Here is a 17,976-nt window from a genome sequence, read left to right on the forward strand (position 1 = left end):
ATAAAATAAATTGCTTAAACACATTTTCGACATAAATCTGGAATAAATACATGCATTTGGAAATTCTTAAGTTCGTCAAATTTTCCACATAAATTATGTATAAATATTGGTAAAATATATTGGTGCAATAAATGCAATACAGGTGGAAATTTTTTTGTTCAAAAACATACATTTTGTAACATTTAAACAGAAATAAAAAATAAATTATTCATAAGGTAAATGTCTAACACATGCATGCATTTGCTCCTTTAATGAGCATACATTTACCAAGTATTGCATTCCCATGGCCATGATCCATTTTATTAATTCATATTATCAGCTAGTAAAAGAAGACTTGCCTCTCAAAGTGAATTTAATATAAATTTACCTTTCTATACATATAAACTAAAAATTACTGTCAATAGTACTTCTACACGTATATTACGTTCTAAACTGAAAGTATAAATCAATTAAACTCTATTTAAAACTTACTACATGTATGTGTTTTGTATCCAACTCCCTCCCCCCCCCCCTTTTTTTTTCCCTCCTTTTTCTCTCTCTCTCTCCCTCTTCCTCTTTCCCTCGTCTTACTTTCTCTCGCCCTTTATTTACCTTTTCACTCGCCTAATATAAACATACATTCGATGGAGGCATAACAAACGGCTCTCCCTTTTTTTCTGGAATGTTTTGAGAGCAAATTGTTGAGGACGGACACAAATTCTTTGAAATTTAATAATGTAATCTAAGGGACTCTTAGACAATAATCCAAGGCTATTTCAACAGAATTGTTCTAGGAATTGTACCTAATACAGCAGGACTAACATTGCCTGCATATCCATTTGTTCAGAACTAGAAACAGACAATGCATTACATTGAATATTTTTTGTCGTTCATGTAATTAAAACATAATAGTTAATTAAATGATAAATTTCTCATCTGATTTGTGCTACTAATTACGTAAATAACGAAGGCAAAATTAACATAAGAACCCTGATCTCCAAATTAAAATATTTACTTTTTCATCTCTGCATACACTCAAACACTCCTTTGCTCAGAATATCAAAATAACGGTAACTAATTACACCTCCACAAAATTGTGGACCTCGTTTTCCTTTTTATAAAATTAGAAAGCTTTCATCCATTGCATGATTTGAATTTCCTTTTGTTACAATAGAAATTCATTAATACCTGACCCCAATTTTATTTTTCCATGATTGATTATCTATCCACTACAACTGTTCAAGACAGACATTGAACACATTTAAAAGGTACCGGTAATGTGAAATTACAGGGAGGGTCGGGAGAATGAAAAGAATGTTGTTATTGGCTGGCATGCACGAATGTGTTTGGTGCATTGAAAAACTATTTATAAAGAGAGAGTGGAGATGGTGCACACAATTTATGCATTGCCTTCAAAGTATTCACACTCCTCGTTCATTTTTTGTTACCATATTCACCATGTATGTATGAAAGCCTTATATTGAAAAATCTTTCAGGACATGAAAGTTCAAACACAGTTGTTTCCACAGTAAAAGACCATTGCAAATTACCAAAATATGAGTTGCAAATCAATTAGTTTAGAGCATGAAACCTTCACAATCACATATCTGGACCATGAAAAATATTTGTGACTCTGGTTTTATAATAAAAGTAGTAGTAAAATCAGGGATAAGTAGCTTTATGTCTGACCAGTACTCTATATTGCCGATAAAACAAATACAAGTTATCTGATATCTGCCATGAAGGTGTTCAACCCTCTTTGAGGTAGAGGCATACATCGAGAGGGAATTCATTGTTAGCATCCTCTCCCTGTCTGAACAGCTGCGTGTGCTGCCACATCGACCCTCCGCTCAGCTCTGCCTTCAGCTCGATGTGAACGGATCCAGCCAAGTCTGTTACTTCAATAATGGCATCTGGAACAAATGTAAAAAATATCTCATTGATAAAGCGACGACCACTATGAATAATTGTTGCATGTACTGATCAACACAAATACATGCATATCAAGTTTAAGATCTACTGCACTCTTAATTTCTGCTCAAAAGTCCCCTTTTAATGACACAATTGATTCTCTTTTTTTTATGGGGCTTAAAGGTAATACAAAGTTTTGGTATGGGGTCATGAATTTGGTTCAAATGAACATATTTAAAGCATAAGCGATCCTACAATACTCAGTGATCGTTGTCGCGGTTGAAATCGAGTCTAAAGTTATGAAATTGTAAATAATAAACTCTTTATGTTGTATAGCTCCCTCTCAAGGTCAAGATATTAATTAAGCTATTAAACAATGTTTCTTGACTAAAATTAACCAATTAGCTATTCCCGTTTGGAAATTATATACTACAACTACATATTCTGAGATTTTCATGGTCCAGGCTACCATTGTAAGGCCGTAGGCGCTTTTTGAAATTTATCGAAATTTACCGGGAGCACCGGTAAATTTTTATATTCAATTTTTCTTGAAAGCAGAAGTGTTTTACTGGCTGAATTTTCTAGTGGTTATAATTCATCCACTGGGGCATCTAAATATATCAAAATTGTAAAGAATCACTATCCACCCAAATTTCAAAATTTCCCAAAACTTTGTATTACCTTTAAATTACTAAAATTTCATTTCAGTACATGTATAAATAAGAAAAAGGAGAACATTTTGTGGTTGATTCATTAGGTACCCTTCTTTGTGGGCAAATTTTGCTTGCCATAGGACTCGAAGAGCCTGCAAATGTAAATTTGAAGATTTTTTTTTTATTAAACTCATTCGCATAAATTAAATCCTACATCTTTAACTCTTGTTTTGCTTTTGACCTTCTCTCTAGGTATTCAAGTCATCTCACATCAATTTTGTAGAAGAAAAAAAAATCTACTTTTGGATCATCTTTTTCCAGTTTCATCAATTTACCTGATCCATCTAGATTTGTAGAATTCCCATCCCCCTCTAGCATCCACTCGACCTCCGCATTCTCGTAGATCTTGCTGCTGGCGCGAACTTTGACCTTATCCACCACCAAACCTGATCCGCTCAGATCAAACTTCCACGATATCCAGCCCCTATCCATGGACTCCTCCCTGGCTAGATATACCTGAAAGTTAAAGAAAGATCAATTAGTGTTTGAAAAAACTCTTTATTTATGACAACAGCTATTTGGAAAATCCTTTAGACCAGAAGTACAAGTAGGTACCGGTATGCAAATGCAACGTTTATATTGTTATCTTTCAACCCAATGCCTATACAAGCCGGGTAGTCCCTGTCTTAAGCCTATTTGTAATGAGAGAACTTAGTAGTCAATGGGTAAAGTAAAGTATTTTGCAGAAGACATAATGATATTAATGTTTATCAATGTTCAATAAACTGGGTCTTGACTTTATACAGCCTTCAAATAACATGAGACATAACATAACAATCTAAGGTTAAATATGGTTTTGATAACAGCATGACAATTCTGAGGGATCCTTTTATCAATGCACAAGCTTATGATGTTCATCCATTAACATGTCTCTGTGAGGAAAGAGATGGGTATCACCATTGTTGGTCAAACAGTTTTTGAGCGTCAAGTAACCCTGGCTGGAATGCTTCCCAGGGAGTGGAGATTGTGCACACATTGTGTGCGGGCAAGCAATGAATCCAATGACAGGGGTAATAGTTTATCTGTAAAGCGCTTTATAGAGACATTGTATCAAGCGCTATATAAAAGCGGAATACTATATATTATTATTACCTATAAATATAGTAAGACAATAAGTTATCCTTCCCTCTCTGGTATTGTTTCATCCTCAAAAAGCTTCTCATTTTTCTAAAAGCTCAAACATAGTACATTTATGATCTTACCATCTGCCAATCCATCTCATGTTTCCTGGTCATACAAATGTTGGTGAACGCACACTTCTCCCAGTCCTCTGTCTCCTGATTCCCATCTGATATCCTGATGTACTTATCCCTGGCAGTGTTGTAGCGCACATGGAGGAGCTTCTCACGTTTCTCAGATTCTGTTGGACGAAAGACATACTTTGTCTAGATGAAAAGAAGAAAAAAGTGAAAAATATTGTCAATCATGGAAGGTCTTTGTTACAGTATTTATATCACCCGCCCCCTCCCCTCGAGCGATTTTAAGTTAAATGCATCTATTTCCAGAATGCTACAAAACAACAAAAATTAATCATCTCCTTTTTTTAATAAATACGAATCAATGAATAAATTGAGAGGACCTTCATAAAGCCCAAGAGACATGACATAGATATTCTGATTCTTAATGATTCTTAAGGACAAATAGGTCCTGAAAAAGGGGCATTAATACACAGATAATCAGAAATACAAAAATAGAGAGAAATTTGATGACAAAAGAGGAAAACTTAAAAAACAGAGGACATACATCAAACACGGACAAATTAAATTTGTTGACATAGAAACAGACCTGACTACTCCCTGTCGATGCTCCAGCACCACTCTCTCCCCTGGCCACCCTCCAAGCGGCCGAACCCGACAATCTTCCTTGGCTCTCTCCATCTTGTGTCATCTTAGGCGAGAGGAACTCCACCAGCTCATGACCAAACCGCTCCTCAAGCTCTCTCCTCCTTGATCCAGTTTGGTTTCCTTGTCTCTAAGAGTGGAATACATAAAATGCTGTTTTAAAGCGTAACTGCACTGCTTGTATCTACTTGCACCCTCTATATAGCCAACAATGCCTAAGCGGTACTCGATGGTCCCCCATGATCCCCTTTTTCTAATGTTCATTGAGAGCTGATTTGATGAGATAACCACCTGCCAGTGACCATGCAGGGAGGTCTAATCCCTCCTGGCCAAACTAGTGCAGATAGGCTTTAAAGGATTGTTCTTGAAAATGTATTGAAGGTGTTTGGTCAACATAACTTCTTTTTATTTGAAGGTGACAAATTATGATATATTATTTTGCTCTGTATTTTGAGGGTTCCATGCTAGTACCCGGCATTCAAAATATAAATTCTAAATATTTCATCAGTATAGTTATTTTTGCAAGTTTACACACCAAAACTCATAGCTGAGGTTATTGATCCCCTCTACATACGGTACAATAAGATTTTATTAAATCCTTTTCACAAAGCATTATTTGTCAAACAATAAACGGTATCACATGCATGTAGGAGATCAGGGTCAATTAACATTATTTAGTTAAACCAGTTTTGTGATCTGTTTCTGAGCCTAGGATCATGACCTTTCAAACTTTATTTCTGATAATCCCAAGCCTTATACATGTATTTTCCATCCTACCAAGGTGTTAGAAGTAAAATATATATTGTTTGTCTTAAGGGGCTTTCACACCGGGCCTTGCGTAGAGTTGCGTAGAGTTGCGTAGCGACTACGCCGATCGTACGCAACCCTACGCCGATCGTACGCAACCCTACGCAACTGTATGCGGAGGGACGCAAATGGGTACGCGAGATGAACGCAAAAAATTAAACATGTTTAATTTTTTTCGCGTACCTTCGGCGTAGACTTTACTACGCAACTGTACGCCAAGTTTACGCAACTGTACGCCAAGCCTACGCAAATGTACGCCAAGCCTACGCAACAATACGCTACCCTACGCCAGTCCGACGAAGCATTAAAAACGTATGGTATAAAGATTTTTTTTTGGTATATACCTGGATGTAAACTTGGCAGGTATTGATCATTGATCATTCTTGCTTGTAATTCTGTTTGTACTACTACAAGGTATTTCAGACTGACATGTTTTGTTTTGTTATGGTTTATTCAATTTGTGATAATTGACATCTCTGGCTGTCGATATAATAAACAGAGATAAGATTCATCAACTGATGCCTCATGCGAAAATTTTATTATGTTTTGTGGAAATCTGTATGTATTTGTGTTGGTTTGTTTGCTTGTGTGTACGTTTGTGGTCCTGTTTGTATGTTTGTAATATAATTTTGTTTAATTGAAATGAGCAAAGAAATAATTTTGTCTCACTCTGTTAGTGAGACTGAGTGAGTGTGTATGTCAGAAGTATTTCTTTAAATCTAATAAATGACTAACATTTATATCATTACATTGTCACACACAAATACGCTACGGACAAAGGACAACAGATATCGTCTTCAAACTTTCAGGAAACTGTTATGGAATGATATTTTACAAATATGTGAAAAAAGGGATATAGTCAACAAATATCAGACTTCTGTCCACATTTATTCACAAATCAAAATAAGCGCTCTCTTTTGTTGGCGTTCTGAGGTATCAAATCACATCACGTGACCTTGCAATGTTCATCAAAAGAAAGTTCATATATTACCCTTTTGAATGATACATAGTACAATAATGTAGTACATCAACAAAAATGTCTGCATTTTTTGGAAAATAAAATCTTGAACAAATTAACATTACTGCAAAAAAACCTCAGCAGTTGCTAATACCTACTAAAAAAACTAAAAATTTAACGGTCAAAAACATGTACCAAATGCCACTTTTTACTATTAAAACTTATGGCAGGTTTATAAATGTTATTTTCTGCACTCACTATTTTACGCAAATTGGCGTTTCAGCCCTATTTCACGCATGCAAAAGAGACCAACTGCCCCTTGGATGTCACAGTTTGTCAGAATGTTATTATTAAACTAAGATCAAGTTATGTTCTCATGTAATAACATGTACAATTCTTTGTACAACGCACAGTTCATTTATACAATAAATTGAACTGTCTTTTTAACATATTTTTTTATTATATATGTTTATAAAGCGCCAATGGCTATACTCGCGGCTCCTACGAGCGTCTATTGCATTTTGACATGGCATTTTCGCACACAGTAAGCAACCGTACGCAACCGTAAGCAACCCTACGCCAGGCCTACGCAAGCGTACGTAACCCTACGCCAATTGCCTACGCCGTAGGTACGCGGTGCCTACGCACAGAGTATGTAACTATACGCCATCGTACGCAAGCCTACGCAGAACCTACGCAGGGACTACGCCGAAGCATCAATTTATTCATGAGTTCGCAGCTTAACTTCGGCGTAGTCAGTACGCAACACTACGCAACTCTACGCAGATCCGGTGTGAAAGGGGCTTTAGGCTCACCCTTCGGTTGAGTTTTGCAATTGATTCCATCAGCCATTTCTCTCTGCATTCTTTCCTTCGTCCAATCACTTCTTGCTCCTTTGCAGTATATCTCCATGTCACATCAACAACCTCATAGGTAAAATACAATCAAGAAGAAAAGAAACAGTTTATTTTCATCCATCATTTATCCCCATCATCATTCTAATGACATCATACTCTCCTATCTTATGTTATCATAATCACTACATCAATAATTATCAGGGTATCATAATCGGCCGAACAATTTCCATCAATACTATTCCAAACATCATGATAGTCATAATCATCCACTCAATCAACATTGCTTTCATCATCATCATTATTGTCATTCCCAACAATATCACCATCATCATAAACATCATCACAACCACCACCACCAGCATCATCATCATCATCATGACTACTACCATCATCATCCCCTTTGCCATCACTTTAATTATCACTATTATGTCCACTATCATTATCATCATAACCACTAATATTAGTCACCAATCATCATCACTGATAAAAATCCCCCATATTCATCATCATCATCATCATCGTCATCATCATTGGTCGTTGTCGTCATCATCATCATCATCATCATCACCATCATCATCACAATCATCATCATCATCACTACTAGCATCATCACCATCATCATCATCATCACCATCATCATCATCATCATCATCATCATCATCATCATCACAATCATCATCATCATCACTACTAGCATCATCACCATCATCATCATCATCACTACTAGCATCATCACAATCATCATCATCATCACCATCATCATCATCATCATCATCATCATCATCACCATCATCATCATCACAATCATCATCATCATCACTACTAGCATCATCACCATCATCATCATCATCACTACTAGCATCATCACAATCATCATCATCATCACCATCATCATCATCATCACTACTAGCATCATCACCATCATCATCCCCCTTGCCATCAATTTAATTATCACTAATATTTCCACTATCATTATCATCAGAACCACTAACATTAATCACTAATCATCATCACTAATTATTATCCACCATAGTCCTCATCGTCATCATCATTACCATCACCTCACCTCTTCAAAGGAGAAAGCAATGATGTATGAAAGCTTCTTGTTCCAACCATGTTCATATAGCAAGGCTTTATCACAGCAGTTTTCACATGGATCGGTGTGAAGCCATCTCTTCTGAGAGTTAGAGTACACTTCAGTCCAGACATGATCTATCATGTGAAGAAAAGGTTGTCAAAGATTGAGTGAGGATTCCACCAATCACTTTAGATGAAATACAGTAACAATATATATATATGTAAAGATTACTGAAGGGAGGCAAGGAAAGCAGTCTATATGGGCAGATTATCTTTACATACAGGTTTTCTTTAATACAGATATCTACGACTAACACAGCTAACAAAACGAAACATAAAGGTGATCATTATAATTGGGTAATCTTTATACAGTAGCTAAATCAGGTTGTTCATGAATAACTGTGATGATTGTCATGACATTTTGATTTAGCGATCATTATAATGGTGATGAATAAGGTAATTCATGTGGGTGATGGCCATAACTTTGACATCATCCATTATCTCTTTTTAATACTTAGAACTTGTTCGTTCTAACTTTCTGTTTTATGTGTATTTTGCACTTTTAAATCACCTAAATATGCAACATCGAGTCAAACAGTTTGCAATATGACCATATAGAAGCCTCAGTCACACATGAGTAAAAACAATTGGTTGGTTTGTTGGATTATTTGTTTTACCTGACTGCTAAGAATGCATGAGTATACTTGTAAGAAAGCAACCAGGGGACCGACGGCTTTAAGTCCTCTCTGAGGGACTTGATGAGGATTAATGCCTTACAGAAGGGGACTGGCACAATTATTTTGAAGTCAAACCCGGGACCTCCAAATTACAAGATCACTGCTCTACCGCTGAGCTATCGCACCTGACTCGATTCACACCAATAATTTGACATACCTGTCCAGTCTACAACATGTCTAGCTTCAAACCCCAGCGCTCGGCAGCAGAGAGTAAAGCAGTTGGCCCACTCTCCACATCGCCCTGTTCTGGTCTCTAACAACTTTTCAGGATGGTTGTATCTGTGGCAAAAAAAGGGAGGATTGTTTTGACAGAATTTTCTTCAAAGCAATGACATTATACATTTCTGCTTGCTAAACATTTCTTGACAAAGTAGACCCTGTTTCAAATTGTTGATGTCACTAGAAATATCATAATGAAACTTGAATTGATGAGGAAATGAATTGTGATTTCAAGACTGCTATTCACATGGTCTTATCAAATATGATTACAAATTGTCAGCATTATCACCATACATATTCTCAAGATCCTTTTAATATCTGCATTATGCAACAAGATTGGCGAATCAAAGTAATGAAGTGCTACTTGCTGTAATGTTTTAGAGTCATATTCAGTAGAATGTATTAAAAGAAAAAGAACATACAAATCCAATTCTATGTTTGAAATATCAAAGCAACATTCAATATCATCAACTATCCTTTTCTTTTCATCTAAGTAACCACTTCAAACAGTTTCAAAATACACACCTTGGGAATCTCTCCATTGTATTGCACGTCTGACAGGTGTACCCCTCCACCTGACCTGCCCCCCATCGACGGTCCTCCGTTGTCGGCGGTAGATTTCCCACACCTCTTGTCTTTCCTCCGCAGGAGCTGCAATTGGGAGAGTTCATCCAGCGGAAGAACCGCTCCTTGAACCATTTCATCAGCTCCAGGAGAAGACAGTCTCTGAGATCAGGGAGGATCCCTCCATTATCATCTGAAAAATTTAGAGGAATCATGGAGAATCAATGGTTTATTACTAGCTCCAGTTTACATAAGGTAAAAGGATGTCCCTCTGATCAAAGAAAACTTTTGTCATTCCAGCTATCCTAAGAATTCACCTCAAAACTGCTGCTTTGGTGATGCATAGTGCATCAGATTTATTGCATTAATCATATTACATAATTCTGACAAATATATTATCATTCTAACAAGAAGTGATGATTGATTTAGGTACAATATCATTTTCTCAAATCCTAACATACTCAAAACACAAATACATGAATTATAAGTACCGGTACAGGGAAAAACCAATTTGCGATCACAATGTTATGTGCTATATATCCGATTGTTATCGAAAGGCAACATATGGTCAACATATTGTGTCTATACACGAACATGTATATGTTGTCAATTGAGAGCTGCAAGTGTGTTATCTCTTTTGTAAATCATTTGAGTTCATGCCCAAGTGATAAATGAGTAATATAAATGATGCACACAAGTATCAGAATCATAGAAACGTAAGTAGAGCTGCAGAAAAGAGAGCAAGAAGCCCTCTCACACCAAGCCTGGCGGAAACCATCAGAACCAACAGCAATGGCACAGTTAAAGATGACGTTGAGTTCTGGTCATGCGATTGCATTGTGAAAGAAACGTTGTGGAATCGATCAGAAAAGGTTGATCATCTAGCATATAGGTATTGGTGTGTACTATAAGGTTCTGGAATCATCAAAATGATAAGAAGTTTGGCCCAGTCTTGGTAAAGTTGCAAGCACTGTACACAGAAAGATGTATATCGGACTTCACGAACATGTGGCGTAAAAATCTGTCCCGATTTTTATGATGTTACATGCAATATTTAGAATATTTAGGCATTTAAAGAGCCATGCTTTTCAGGGAACATTTTTTATCTGATGTACTTCCACACTTGCATAATACAATGATAATGCTCACAAATTATTTTTCACCTCTTCCCAGAACTCAACCTTCTCTTTAAACTAACCTGATGATGCAGAAGAGATGCGGTGAAGTCTCTGGTCTGCCTTCATCTTCAGGTCGTCATATGGTATCTTATCCCTTGCTTTCTGCTGGAGAAGAGGATCCTCATACATCATCACATGCTCAGCAGAGTTGTGTATCTTCTGAGAAAAGCTCTGTTCTGTAGCCTGTCAGGAATAATTAATCATTAAAAAAAATGAAATAGTTCTCTTATTAAATCTAAGTCAGAATTTAAAATTATGCAATGTAATTGAAGAAATTATTGAGTCATAGTAATGAAATATATTTGTGTTCCTAAAGTAATACAACCATCCAATGGGACTTTATCATTTTCAAAAGGATTCAGCTTGTTTCGACTACGATGCTCTGTATAGCATAAGATTACTGACTTCAACAAGTGTTTCTGAGACAATCAATATGAGAATGGATGAAACTACATTGCTACAGCATCAATAAGTAAGATGTATTATCATATGATAAATGACACAAAGCAAAATAGAAACTAAGATGATTCATAAGCCACACCCAAAGTCATGTGAGATGCAAGGTACATGGTAACTAATAATTATTGTCAATCTGAAGATTAAAGGGATTACAAAGTTTTGGGAGATTTTGAAAATTGGCTGGATAGTGATTCTTTAAAGTTTTGACATGTTTGGATGCCCATGTGGATGTATTATAAGCACTAGTAAATTTAGCCCCTAAAACACTTCTGCTTTCGAAAAAAATTGAATATAAAAATTTACCGGTGCTCCCGGTAAACTTTTAATGAATTTCAAATAGCGCCTACGGCCATACAATGGTAGTTGCGACCATGGAAATCTCAGAATATGTACCGGTAGTTGTGATATAAAATTTCCAAACGGGAATAGCCAATCTGTAGATTTTAGTCAAGAAACATTGTTTTATAGATAAATCAATATATTGACCTTGAGAGGGAGCTATACAACATAAAAAGTTTAGGATTTACAATTTAATCACTTTAGACTCGATTTCAACCGCGACAATGATCACTTAATATTCTAGAATCGCATATGCTTCCAATATCTTTATTTGAACCAAATTCATGACCCCAACCAAAACTTTGTATTACCTTTAAATGAAATCTACCCACAATGACTCACAAAATATCCTTAGAATGCTGGAGAAGTTTAATACAAATAAATATGATATACATGAAAATAATAGCATGATGCAAAAATACCTGAACAAATATGAGATTATTAATCTGGTTGGATATCAGAACAAGCCTTTCCTGAGCCAACAATCTCTGGAAGGTTCTTATTCCATCTAATGGAGAGGTTTCCTTCAGTGTAATATTTTCATCATCCTGTAGAAGATATAAAAGAGAAGATGATTAATTGGGAACCGTTCAGGGTATTAAAGTAGATTCAAATTCAAAGTTAGGAATATGATACTTCTCAAGGTACTAGTAAATTAAAGATGAATGCCATGAACTCAGAAATGTTCATGATACTGTAAGATCTATTTATTAATCAAAATTAATATCTTGTAAACAGGGGAATTCTATGGGATTATTCATTCAGTATGAAATATTTTAGAACTGAAATTCAAGAAGATACAGGTCTACTTTGCTTTCCTGAAAGACTCCCTCTACCTACTCACTAAAGGAACAATGCTCATTGAAGAGTTTGTTTTATCTGACTTTTCAAAGATCAAGTAGCAAACTATATGTATGTAGATTTAAAGGCAGCAAAGGGACCCAAGGTTTTAAACAACATCCAGGGAACTTGGTAATTGAAGATCATTTACAAAGGGCATGAGGACTCAACCTAATGGTTACCGGTATACAACAATTGCTCCACCATTGAGCCATCAAGCCCATTACTTAAAGGTATAGACCACTTCTTGTCATGCGATTGCATTGTGAAAGAAACGTTGTGGAATCGATTAGAAAAGGTTGATCATCTAGCATATTGGTGTGTACTGCAAGGTTCTGGAATCATCAAAATGATAAGAAATTTGGCCCTGTCTTGTTAAAGTTACAAGCATGCACTGTACACAGAAAGATGTACATGGGACTACACGATATCTATCCAGGCTGGATAGATATGATAATTTACCAAATATATCAATTAGTAGGCGGTTTCCCTGCAAACTTTGTATCATCATCAAATTTGTTTCATTAGTCAAAATATATTCTTTCACATGATTGGTAATAAGAGCTTCCATTAATTAACTGGTCTATACCTTTAACAATATATTCCAATTTTCAGGAATCATTTTAAACCTTACCTCCTCAAAGCCTACAGTGAAAAGACATTCCAATGCTCCAGATACAGGCATGACACGCCTCTCAAACGTCTTGTTTCCGAGACGAATGGATCGGTACTTTGTCACATCTGGTTGCCTGAAAGAAGTTGAAATTAGAAGTTTTAGAGATACGTTGCGTCCATTTCCTACCCTGACATACATTCATAGGCAATAGTAAGAAGAAGACCACCAAGAATAACTTCAACATCATTATCATCTCATATTTATCATCATCATCATCATCACTAACATTTCACGTATTAAAAAGGGTGAAAATCTAATGGCAGGGTTCATATACTTTTTGCCAAATAAAATTCCATGACTTTCCATGACTTTTCATGACATTCCCAGGGGCAAATGCGGGATATACAGTAAAGATTTTGCTTGTATGTACATGTCGGATTATTCAACCAGGCATCATGAAAATGGCAGTTCCCCGGCATTTTGGATTAAACCACTCGAGCAAAGCATAGAGCTAATGCATATTGACCAACATGTAGCTCTAGCGCTGTGTAGCTCTAGCGCTGTATACTTGCTGAGAGGCAGCAATTACGTCCTATAAAATAATTATCTTCCGCATTTTCGCAGACGTTTTTTCATTGGTGCTCTGTGGGTTTCGAGTTCTCAAACCGTGTGCTGTCAATGCGAAAAACAGATTCCGCGTAATAAAATAACCCCAGTTCACCATCTGATTTTATGGGTTGTCCGTCTTCCCCAAGATTTATCACTCATAACGTGAAAGTCTCTGTACAAAGTAAATGTGAAATGCATCAAGGAAATCATTGCGGAATCCGTTTGTCGCATTGCCAACGCGCGGATCGGAAATATGAAACGAAAATGCGGACGATCCTTATTTTTGCGGACGCATCTGTCCCCTTTAAAAAGACGATCCTCGTTTATGCGAACGATCCTTATTCTCGCACCAGCGCTCCTACTGTTCATTGTGTGCATTAGTGTGCAATTGTGTGTAGAGTAAAGGAGGGGGTTTTCGACCACTTAAGACAAAATCCTATTTTTGGGACACTTTACTTTCCTATTTATTATCATTTCTTGTTTAAATCATGAAGCAAATATTATTATTATTTAAACAAAAAAAGAATCCCAGAAAAAAAATCACGAATTGCCATGACAATATTAATTTCAATTTTCACTGTTTCGGAGGCAGTTATCGACATAGCGAGCCAGTTTTCCACCACAGTACAAAGTCAATAGGAAGGGCAAGCATGCGCCGCGCGTTTCCGCGCTAACTATAGCACAAGCGGGCAGAGCAGTAATCCCTCGCCGGAGCTCCCCGGTGCAGAAGAAGAATTACACACAAAACTCGCGCATGCGCAATGCGCTCTTCTGTTCGCTCAAGCCCGACTGGAGTCATTTTTCATTCATAAAAGTGCTAGCATCACGATGCTCGTAGTTGATTGGGTGTTTACTCATTTCATTTGCATATTTTCCCACAATGTTAAACCTATGAGTGCGATGATTTCTGCCGGCGACTTCTCGATTACGTTGATATCAAACTCGTTATATTTCCATCCCGACTTTGATTTTTGAACAATTTTTTTCGCCATCGGTGTCATCGATATTTCTAGGTACTTTCAGCAAAATCGTATGGTGGTTCTTTGTTTCGGTAAATCATATTTTTTGATGATTTCATCGGAAGTTTTTGTAAAGGATATGTTTGTGTAGGTTGAAGTGTGTGTAAAGCTACGTGCAAATTGTATGTGAGCGACATGAGTGTGTAGAGAGCGACATCGTTGAAACCATATACACTGAATGTGTCTTTGGTCGCCAATTTTTGCTTGGTGTTCGAGTTTAGTGCAAGGCCCCGCTCCCGCAACATGGCCGCTACAATACACGGTACAATACACCGCGCACAGTGTAGCGAATTGCCCATGCCTCGCAGCTAGCAGACAAGCGAGGGTCGCGCGATCAGCCAATCAGCGGCGCGTATTTCCGTTCACTGAGTTGGATAGGGGATTCTTCTACGTGCGGTGCTCGCCATGTCGAAAACTAGCACTGCGTTGATCGTAAATTGGAATCTGAATTAGACAGAGATATCGTGTGTGCATTGCGGTGTCCGGCTGCATTGATTTGATACATGCGATGAGATACTTTTGAGCTTGCGACTCGCACAAAATAGGGCTTTAAATCTGAAAAATACTTGAAATAAAGCTCATTTTATGGTACCCATATTTCTTACAGACACGCGTAAGATACTTGATTTGTCAGATTCGGGTAGCGGGACCGCCTGTTACACCGCTAAAATGTGATATTTTAGGATATATTTTCCATAGCAAATTTGGTTCTTCAGTGATTCTGGCATGGTATGGTATGTGTGGGATATATGCTATTATGCGATGTATTTTAAGGGGATTTTATCATGCATCCAACCAATCGGCCGAAAACTGGAGATGGTCGATTACCCCCTCCTTTACTCTAGTGTGTGTAGACTATTGTGAATAATATCTGCCTCTTAACAAGTATACAGCGCTAGAGGTCAATACGCATTAGCATTGACTCTATGCTTTGCTGGAGTGACAACTACATAGAGGTCTAGAATCTAGTCTATGTATCTAAACAGTTAAAAATTGGAAATTAAAATCCAACACAGATTTTAACGTATGGGACACTGCATAACAAATTTTCTGAATTTGATACTCCATTACTTATATTTTCAAGCACAACATCCCTTCAAAAATTATAGTCACCTGATCACATTATTCACATATTTAAGGAGCAGCTCTGAAGCATCGAGAAAAGTCCCCTGTTCATTCTCGGAGAGCTCCCGAAAAACATTAGTGACTTCGGTTTCGGACGTCATACTTGTAATTTTTGTAAACAATTATAACGCCTTCATCAACAGATGGCAGCAAGCAAGAAACACCGCTATGTAGTTCGACAGACACCGTGAAAATATAGATCCGTCCTTCGTTCGAAGTCAAGTAGTTTACATCGTCATTCCCGTGTATAATTTTCTGTTTGTAAAAATGTTAATACATCACTATTTTTACAGATGAATAATAACACCATCTAACAAAAAGTTAGAAATGAAAAGAAAAGGTTACTAGTAAAATAAGAAAATAAGGTCACAAGAAACACTATCATAAAAGTGAAATAAAATCATTTTATTTCTACTTTCTGTTTTCTTGTTTTTTCTGTTTTCTTGTTTTTTCTGTCTTTTGTTTTTTCTGTCTTTTGTTTTTTCTGTCTTTCTTTCCTTCTTTCTTCCTTTATTTCTTTTGTTCTTTCTTTCTTTATTTTTCTACTTCTTCTTTGTCTCCTCCTCCTCTGTCTCCGTTTTCTTCTCCTCCACCTTCCTTTTCTTCTTCTTCTTCTTCTTCTTCTTCTTCTTCTCCTTCCCCTTCTCCTTCTCCTTCTCTTTATACATATTAATAATTTTATAAGCCAAATTAAATTATATAGGTCTATTCTTTTAGAGATCAAATTACTGATTATTTTGTATTATTACAATTATTACTTTCTTTTCAGATTGACGACCTTAAAATGCTTTTTATCTCCATTAGGATGGTTGAAACACTTACGCAAAGCCCGGCGCAAAGCATGGCTCTTTTTTTTTTCCTTTTCTAAGGGCAAGGCCTACTTTAGTCAAGTAGAAAATATGTGCATAAGGTACAGCCCCTTTCTGCAGTAGGGGCGGGCACACCAGATACAAAAATTGTGATGAAGCACTAAATATCCACTTATTATGTAAACGGAGCTGAAAATGTTTATGTTTACATTAAAATGTGTTACAGAGATGACATGCAGTTACTTGTACTCAAGAGGACAATATTGACATGGGGGGAGGGGGGCACATGGGATGTAGCAACGCTAATTAAAGGGGGCAGCCCCTAGTCATGCAGTTGTTTTCACCATCTTATGTATCCGGTCTCATCATTTTCTGACTCGCTGTCTGCTGAAAAAAGTCATAAAAGTACATTCTCTCAAAGAAAAATTAATTTGGATTGCCAGTGCATCTTTTCCCCAAAGATAAGTCTTATACGTCCTGAGCCTATATATCTTATTCACTAGCATTTGACTATTTTTGTCCCCTAAATAACAGAATATACTTTTAAAGGAAAAACACTCATGCAAGATTTAGTTTCTGCCTGCATTTGAATTGGCAAAAAAAAATCTGAGTTCTTTCATGACAGAAAATAATTGCAGAATAAAATTTCTAAAACGATTTTGGTCTTAGGGAAAAAAAAGTTTCAGTAATTAGCAAAGAAAGATAAGACAATTGACCTAGTAGGGTATATTCTCGAGTCTCAACAGACATAACATGTGGTCTTCTCTTTACTTTTCATTCATTGAATGAATGAATGGGATTCCCTTTATTTGTTATTACTCCATTGTTTTTAGTTTACTGGTCACAACAACCTCCAAATTTCATGATAAACGATTTAAAACTATTTTAACCCAATTTCTCTCGATTGACAAAATGTCAAACTCTTATTGCTATACAAAAAACACACTTTATGGTGGGTATATAACTTATAAGGTCAGTAACTGGACCTTTAGGCATAAATAGTCAATTTTGACTGAATTGCCTTAAAACCCAATCAAACGACAACAACTTTAGTTCAGAGTCTACATGACATTAATCATTTACTTCAGGCTTTTTGGGGCTAAGAACATTTAATTGAGATATTGACGGAGTATGTGCAAATTACTTTGGCCTAAGGTGGAACGATACAACCATTAATAATGTAGCGTTCTAGAATAATGTAGTTATGAAAAATCTGAACAACAAGCCTAAATAACTATATTGATTCCATCAGCCATGCAGAGATGAGAATCGGAGGGGGGGGGGGGCGGAAGATGAGGGGAAATATGATAGAACCCCTA

At 36.6% G+C, this 17,976-nt stretch overlaps 1 protein-coding gene across 1 annotated transcript; it reads right to left on the bottom strand.

Moving 5' to 3' along the window:
- Positions 1-535: 535 nt before the first annotated feature.
- LOC100890545 (peptide-N(4)-(N-acetyl-beta-glucosaminyl)asparagine amidase) lies at positions 536-15,984 on the bottom strand. The gene is made up of 12 exons (XM_030973916.1): positions 15,837-15,984; positions 13,114-13,228; positions 12,062-12,187; positions 10,862-11,024; positions 9,625-9,856; positions 9,038-9,159; positions 8,133-8,278; positions 7,025-7,135; positions 4,389-4,574; positions 3,806-3,988; positions 2,879-3,059; positions 536-1,892 (listed from the first exon to the last, which is right to left on the bottom strand). The coding sequence occupies exons 1-12, from the start codon at positions 15,947-15,949 to the stop codon at positions 1,729-1,731; spliced, it is 1,842 nt and encodes a 613-aa protein (XP_030829776.1). The 5' UTR covers positions 15,950-15,984; the 3' UTR covers positions 536-1,728.
- Positions 15,985-17,976: the final 1,992 nt, after the last annotated feature.

This window comes from Strongylocentrotus purpuratus, unplaced genomic scaffold (assembly GCF_000002235.5).
Source record: "Strongylocentrotus purpuratus isolate Spur 01 unplaced genomic scaffold, Spur_5.0 spur5_scaffold_7, whole genome shotgun sequence".
In the NCBI taxonomy this organism is placed as follows: domain Eukaryota; kingdom Metazoa; phylum Echinodermata; class Echinoidea; order Camarodonta; family Strongylocentrotidae; genus Strongylocentrotus; species Strongylocentrotus purpuratus.